Source organism: Abrus precatorius, unplaced genomic scaffold, assembly GCF_003935025.1.
Source record: "Abrus precatorius isolate BTA unplaced genomic scaffold, Abrus_2018 Scaffold7, whole genome shotgun sequence".
In the NCBI taxonomy this organism is placed as follows: Eukaryota; Viridiplantae; Streptophyta; class Magnoliopsida; order Fabales; family Fabaceae; genus Abrus; species Abrus precatorius.
Genome location: NW_020874417.1, coordinates 22,489,148 through 22,497,308, shown reverse-complemented (window position 1 = coordinate 22,497,308; position 8,161 = coordinate 22,489,148). Strand labels below are relative to the sequence as shown.

Below are 8,161 nucleotides of genomic sequence, written 5' to 3'. Positions count from 1 at the left end.
ATTATTGATTTTAACTAATTTTATATTAAAATTTCCAATAATAATTTTTTGAGTCCATATTTCTTTGTAATTCTTCTCAAAACTTATATTTTGTTATATAACATTTTCAAATATTCTATAAAAAAATACACTTATCTCATCTCAGCGTTTAATAGGAAGAAAAATACAATGCTGCTGCCACTCTCTCCTTGGCAAATCCTCTCACACGTTCCTTGGCGCGTGAAACACATACACTTTTAAACGACGTCACTTTATATGTCCGTTTTCAGAAACAGCGAACTGTCACATTCACGCGCATCCACTTTGGTCCTTCGAGTAAGAAATCTTAATCAAGTAAGAGAGGGAGGAGAGAGAGAGAGACAAAAGGGTTGTTGCTGGTTATCAAAACTAGTGGGCATACTCATCCATTTTGTGGACAAAACCTTCAAAATTTTCCCTCACTTTCTTTCGTACATGTATTTTCTTATCAGTCAAACTGGACAAGTTCCTCACTCTAAGGTGTGCCATTTACTGTGTCACAAAGATTAAAGAAAAAAAGAAATATTATTTGAAGCATTCATGTATTGGATTGAATTCTTTGATTCACAGTGATTATTTTACCCTTATGGTATCTGGGAAGGAAGGAACTTCGTTTAGGCATTATTTATCTGTTTCCTGAAGATTGATTACCAGTTAAAAATTTGATTCTGATTAATGAGGGCCTATTTTTCATGATTTTATATCAGTATTTTTTGTTTCTTTGCCTCTGACAGTCCTAGGTATTGTTTTTACGTTGAGGCTTTGAGGAGCAATCTTGGAGTTAAACTTACTTGTTGGTTTCTTTGGTGATCAGGTGAGACATATCATGCTCTCTTTTACTCTCATATACTGTTAATGTTGCTCTTTTCAAGAGGAGTGTGTTTGGTTAACCTTAAGCACCATGGCCATGTTTATGTGATTGTGTGTGTGTGTTGTTCCTGCTTTCTTTCTTTTGTTGTGGTGTGCTGTTTTTAAAATAACTGTTGCTTAAGATTCTAATTCTTTAAATTTCAATTTGTTATAAGATAATTTCACCAGAATCTCTTTGCCTAGAGCCCAGGATAATGGAGTTTCAGTCGACAAAGGGGTTGGGAATTCACAATGTTTATCTGTACACTTATTAATTAGTAGTTAGAATACATGCACATGATTAACAAAATTTATTAGTTCTTTGATACCTGAATAATTTGGAAATATCACATTATTACAAATAATTTGAATAAATTGCATGTTTCGAAAGTTTTGGGTGTAATTGCACCAAGAGCAAAGTTGGTGGTAATCTAAAATTTTGAAATGAAAATATTAGGGTTATACATGTTTTTGGTTCATTTTTGGTTCATCAAAATACACTCAATTTTAATTTTGGTCCTGTAGAAATTATTATTATTATTTTTATTTTTATTTTAATCTCTACATTTTTTAAAATTGTTGGTTTTTGTCCCTAATCACTGTTAAATGATGATGTGACTAACTTAGATGTTGCCTTGTGTTTGTGCTACATGTTTTTTGGTGAAGTCACATAAGTGAGAGGGGCCAAAACCGACAAATTTCAAAAGGTATGGAACAAAAAAAAATCGTTTTATATGGACCAAAATTAAATTTGATATATTTTGAGGGACCAAAAGGATATAGATGAGAGTGTACAAGTGCCTTGGAATTATACTTTTTTATGTACATGTATTATTTGTAGTATTTTGCTGCAACATTTCTTTCTTAGATGGTTTTGGTGCACACTGCACAAACATGCACTGCACAAACATGTAGCTATACACTCAATTTTAATTTGGTCCTGTAGAAATTATTATTATTATTATTATTTTTATTTTAGTCTCTAAATTTTTGAAAATTGTTGGTTTTTGTCCCTAATCACTGTTAAATGATGATGTGACTAGCTTAGATGTTGCCTTGTGTTTGTGCTACATGTTTTTTGGTGAAGTCACATAAGTGAGAGGGGCCAAAACCGACAAATTTCAAAAGGTATGGAACAAAACAGATATTTTTATAGGGACCAAAATTAAATTTGATATATTTTGAGGGACCAAAAAGATATAGATGAGAGTGTACAAGTGCCTTGGAATTATACTTTTGTATGTACATGTATTATTTGTAGTATTTTGCTGCAACATTTCTTTCTTAGATGGTTTTGGTGCACACTGCACAAACATGCACTGCACAAACATGTAGCTATACACTCAATTTTAATTTTGGTCCTGTAGAAATTATTATTATTATTATTATTTTTATTTTAGTCTCTAAATTTTTGAAAATTGTTGGTTTTTGTCCCTAATCACTGTTAAATGATGATGTGACTAGCTTAGATGTTGCCTTGTGTTTGTGCTACATGTTTTTTGGTGAAGTCATATAAGTGAGAGGGGCCAAAACCGACAAATTTCAAAAGGTATGGAACAAAAAAGATCGTTTTATAGGGACCAAAATTAAAATTTGATATATTTTGTGGGAGGGACCAAAAGTATATAGATGAGAGTGTACAAGTGCCTTGGAATTTTATTTTTGTATGTACATGTATTATTTGTAGTATTTTGCTGCAACATTTCTTTCTTAGATGGTTTTGGTGCACACTGCACAAACATGTGGCTATAACTTATCGTCTTAAGAACTTCATTGTGCTAAAAGTGCTAAAATCATAAAATTTGTTTATGGCACTGTGATGTAGGCTCGTGTGAAACTGTTTTGGACTCTTAGCTCTTATGTTGGACACTTTTATGACTGGGATCTGTGTAAGGTTTAGTTATTTACAATGCTCTGCTGCTGATGATGAAAATTGGGTGTCAATAATTTGTTTTCATTAGATGACCATCTTATTGCAAATCTTAGGAGTAACCTTCCATTGTAGGAGACATCTGTATTTTTGTTGCCTTGTATACTTGATACTGATGCATGGTGTCTAAAAATGAAGATAAGCTTTTGTATTGCCCTTATTGTTGACTGCTTTTTTCATCTACTTTGTTAATTTGACTTAGGATCCTGATTTTGGCATATTTCATGGAGGCTCAAAATCAATCAGAGCCTACAGAAGTTTTAAAAAGAATGCTTCCTCCACCGCTTGGTACTTTCCAAAACCGTGAGGATCTCATTAAACATGTTCGTGATTTTGGTGCTAATCAAGGATATGTTGTGACCATCAAGAAGTCCAGAAAGGATAGAAGAGTTATCCTTGGCTGTGACAGAGGAGGTGTCTATCGTAATAGACGCAAAATTGATGAAAGTAAGCGCAAAAGGAAAGCAACTTCACGCCTTATAAACTGTCCTTTTGAAGCCATAGGTAAAAAGGAAGATGATGTATGGGTGCTTACTATAAAAAATGGAGAGCACAATCATGAACCATTGAAAGACATATCAGAACATCCTTATAGTCGACGTTTCACTGAGGAAGAAGTGAGACAAATCAAACTAATGACTGAAGCTGGTATAAAACCACGTCAAGTGCTTAAAGCTCTCAAGCAAAGCAATCCAGAACTGCAGTCAACACCAAGGCACTTGTACAACCTCAAAGCAAAGATTCGTCAGGGAAATTTTTCAGGTTTTACATCATTTGATCTCTCCTTTTCAACTAATTGATCTAGTAAATAGATGAGAGTGCCATTGGTTTAATATCTACAAACCAGAAGCATATATTGTTATCATTGCAATAGGTTTAGATAATTGTTGTGAGAAACTGTTTTGCTATATTGTAAACTGAAATATTAATTTCAGAGAGTAAAAAGTTTCTGTTGCTATTGAATTCTTCATGTATTTTTGGCTGGAGTTGATGATTAATTGTGTTATCAGTTGTTCTATTATGATCCCCTAGTCCCATACAGAATTATGTCTTTTGATGGTTATGTTATAATGATATGATGTTAAATGCTATGCTTATATATACCTTATAGCAAAGCACAGCACTGAAAGGATTATAATTGATGAAAGATTACTGTTGGTGCTCCTCTTTGTAACTTGAAATCAGCCATGGGTAACAGTTGATTGGTTAGGGTTGTCTAGAACTAGAAGTGAGAAGTTTTAATAATTTCTTTTTAGTAACTCAAATTTAGTGATTTTTGAGTTAAGAGGTTTCTTGTTTTCCTGTTCCTTTTTGTGGGTGACATGGTGTTTGGAGCTAGGAGAGAGGCAAGGGAAAGTTGGTTGAGGTGGTTATTGTAGTTAGTTAGGGGAATGGATTAGTTAGTTAGATGGGATTTCTGAATTAAATAAATAGGATGAAGATGTAAGGGAAAGGAATTCAGATATGTTAACATTTGTAAATTGAGCTTTAGCTCTTTGTGAAAGGAGAAATCCTTTGTGAAGGGGGAAACTCTTGGGGAGAATTTTATTCTTTATTTTCTATTCTGTTCTTCAGTAAAGTTTTTCTTCTTTAGATCTTCTCTAGTTTCCATTTTATTTTCTTTGGATTCCTAACAATTGGTCTGACCTGCCGGATGCTAATTCTGGGTGAGGAAACTGCTGGATCTCACACCAAGAAGAAATGGAGAATTTGATGACATTCCTGAAGGGGACCAGCTATCTATTTGAGCTTAAGCGAATGTTGATGCAGTTGGAGAAGAAACAAGAAACTAAACCACAACAAAAGGGGTAATTGAAGGAGGTGTTCATGAACGAGAAAGGTAAATCTTGGGAGTTGCAGCATCATTCTTGCAAGGCTTGTTTTTCATAATTGAAGCATGGTCTGCACAAGGTACTAAAGAGTGAAGATGTTAGGATTTCTGAGATGTCAGAGAGCAAAAGGGCCTTATTCGTCCCTGAGTTTATAGAATTTCAGGAAAACAAGTACACAAAAAAGAATCCCCCACTCTCTTCCTAAACAGAGGCCCTATTTAAAGAAGGTTGGTGTAACCAACTTTTGTTAAAAACTAACAAGCCACCCTTATCCCTTAAAACAGAAAACTAACTCACTCCTACAGAAATCCTAACTAATAGGTCAAAGGATAAAATAGATTTAATTCCTATTGTTACCCCTTTTCCTATAATACACTTTCAAAGTCCTCTTTGCATCCTGTGGTTCCTGAGGTCTAACAGAAGAAATCATTTTTGAGGAGAAAAGGGTGAGAGATGAGGAAAGGGAGGAGGTGAAGCCCTCTGCAATCAAGAAGGTTGAGGAAATACAAGAGCTCAACCAATGCCTGAAAAGGTGGAAGCATAAACAAGGCATCATGTTGAAGGACAAGGTCTCAAATGTCCAACCCATTCAAGAGGAGGTTGATCCCCATTTAGTCAAACATTTTAAGAAGAGCATGGAAGGGATTGAGGCAAATGCTGTGATAATAGAGGTTCATTCTTTAAAAGAAAGGTGCGGTTAGCTGCCTTTGGTTGCTGAAAACTGGTGGAAACAAAAGGGAAATACCTTACCTCTGTGTTAGATCAAGAAACAGAAACAGAAAAATACAATGAAGTATTGGACCAGATCATGACAAGGTGATCATTGGAACTCTTGAACTCAGAGAAGGGGATTGTTTTCTTGGAGGAAGAGCCAGTCAGCCCACTGCCATTGTTGAAACCGCTGAATGCAGAATTTTCCCTGGATGTAGACATTTCTGTTAAAAGTTCTAGAGATGGGGAGCTGGTTGTTGGAGACCAAGATTCAAAGAAAGTTGCTGAGGTTGAGAAGATGATGGGGGAGATCATGGTAGATGTCAAAGGTGAAGTTGCAGAAACTGACCAGTATTTTCAAAATTCAAATTTGACTTATAGGACAACAGAACTACAAAAGGATCTTGTTACCATGAGACAAAAATCCATGCAATCCAGGTAATGTCTTGGTGTCAATAAAAGGGTTGAGATGGAGAAAGATTCCTACACAGTGATCAGGATGGGTGGAAGGACATTTTGATATCAAAAAAATTTGGGTCTTGATCTTGAGAAAACAGGTCAGTCTATTACTGCCGGCACAAAAACCATTGGGTGAATATTTTTTACTGTAACAATTAAGGATACTGCAAAGTTTGGTGATACAGACTACTCATCCATGAAAATTTTGGAACAAGAAATCGACCAACTACAGTTTCAAAAAATCTGATCAGCCAGTCAATGCTGCCAGAGCAGCAGGATCAAAATCTTCATTTAGCAACCATGGATAATGGGATCATACAAAAGCCAACTATGCCTCCACCACACCTGAAGCCACCAGATATGATCTTCCATAATTCCAACCTTGAGGGCAAGGTTGAAATTCAAAGGGTGGTATTGTTTGGAGCTAGGAGAGAGGGAAGGGAAAGTTAGTTGAGGTAGTTATTGTTGTTAATTAGTGGAATGGATTAGTTAATTAGAGGGGATTTGTGAAGTAAATAAATAGGATGACATAAGGGAAAGACATTCAGATTGGTTAACATTTGTAAATTGAGCTTTAGCTCTTTGGGAAAGGAGAAATACTTTGTCAAGTGGAAACCCTTGGGGTGAATTTTATTCTTCATTTTCTGTTCTGTTCTTCAATAAAGTCCTGCTTCTTTTTAAATCCTCTTCTCTAGTTTCCATTTTATTTTCTTCGAGTTTCCTAACACATGGCAAAGTTATTTGTTAATAAAGTTATAGAACAGTGTTGTTAGCATAATATGATTTACCATACAATACATGTAATTCAACACAAGTCACCCCTAGTTATGCAAATCACACTGTGAATTGGAAATGGGGTTGAATTGCAACATGTATTGCTGGAATCACAGTTGATGTTAGAGACCAACGTGCATTTGGGCCTAATGAGTTGCTAGTGCAAAATAGTGGACCTGGCCCAAAACTGTGGGTAGTTTATGTGAGAAAGAAAAAGAGAGGCATGGGAAATGTGGGTGGAAAAGACGGTGAGCTGACTAGTTAGTTATGCCAAAAGAGAGAGAGAATCGTTTGTTATATGGGAGAATAATTTGTTTAGAGGGGTATCTTTTGCAGTTAGCCAATTTGTAAGAATGGAGAGCCTCTAAGGTTCTTCAACGGAGCCAGGCTCTGAGGGTAGGGAGAGAGTCTCTCCTTGCATTTCTTCTTGTTTCAGTAAATAAATACAATCTCCCCATTTTTCTTCTTTCATTTGCTGCTGCTGCTCTGTGTTTTCTATTCTGATTCTTAACAGTTGACTAGTGTGAATTGCAGTTCCAACATGAATTGCACAATTCTTTGTGCTTGCTGGTCATGCAAAAAGAATGGGACAGGTTGTGTGCAACCCGGTGCGGAAAAACCCTAAAAATAACTTTTTTTATTATTTCCTTTTTCCATTTGGGAGGGAAACAGCTGATTCTTACTCTCTATTGATACCCAGACCAAATATTAAACAAAAAGGAAACTAATTTTTTTAATTTCTCCACCTTCTACCTTTTACTCCACACAGCACATGCTTTGTACTCCCTGCTTCTCATACTTTCAATGCATTTGGCTGGTCGGCTGGTCCTCCACATTTTGCTGCTGAGTGTTGAGACCCCCCCTCCTGCAGAACACAAACTTTGTGCTGCCTTATTTCTATTTCTATCTTATTTCTCTTAATTCATAATATTGTCTGCTGGTTCCCTGTCTTATTCTGGAATTTCTCTACTTTGATTGCTGCCTTTTTGCTGTGTTATTTTGAAGTGTATATGACACTCGTTAGCTATATGCATATGGTTGACTTCCAAATGGTAATATATAAATGTTTCTTTATCTTAAAATGTTCTTAGTTTTGTGCCTTTTAATTATTGATAATGAAATTGTGCTTTTATATTACTTTGTTAGTTATATATGTTATTTTAATTATTGATTGTGAATCTTACAATTCACGATATGGAAAAGAACCCTTCCAATTCATGATTTGAGTCCCGATTCGACAACCATGTAGTGGAGTATTTGATACTTGAGTGCAATGTTACTAATTGTATTTACCCTAGTTCTTATTTACTTCCCTGTTGTAATGGTTGTAAGAAAACTAAACTTCCATCATAACTACGCTTAACTGTATTTTGCAGAGAAAACTTTTAAATCATGGAGGCCAAATAGATCTATCCCTATTGAGAACAATAATTCATCTGAAGCTGAGGGTTCATTAAACCACAACTACCAGTTGGTAGGGTTTAAAGCCCAGGACAATATGTTTACCTCTGTATATGGTTTATAGATTTATCTTTCTCTTTCTTGTTCATTGTAATTTTCAAGCAGTGAATTTATGACTTTATTTTTA

At 35.3% G+C, this 8,161-nt stretch overlaps 1 protein-coding gene and 1 long non-coding RNA gene across 2 annotated transcripts; both read left to right on the top strand.

Moving 5' to 3' along the window:
- The first annotated feature begins 360 nt into the window (after positions 1-360).
- On the top strand, positions 361-3,768 carry LOC113871114. The gene is made up of 3 exons (XM_027507904.1): positions 361-498; positions 759-832; positions 3,000-3,768. The coding sequence occupies exon 3, from the start codon at positions 3,022-3,024 to the stop codon at positions 3,595-3,597; it is 576 nt and encodes a 191-aa protein (XP_027363705.1). The 5' UTR covers positions 361-498; positions 759-832; positions 3,000-3,021; the 3' UTR covers positions 3,598-3,768.
- Positions 3,769-4,348: 580 nt separating this feature from the next.
- LOC113871115 lies at positions 4,349-5,391 on the top strand. Its single transcript, XR_003505756.1, has 2 exons — positions 4,349-4,718; positions 5,041-5,391. It is a non-coding gene; the product is annotated as an uncharacterized LOC113871115 (long non-coding RNA).
- Positions 5,392-8,161: the final 2,770 nt, after the last annotated feature.

Excerpts from the sequence above, each read along its gene's own strand:
- LOC113871114 (XM_027507904.1), top strand. The coding sequence starts at position 3,022 with ATGGAGGCTCAAAATCAATCAGAGCCTACAGAAGTTTTAAAAAGAATG.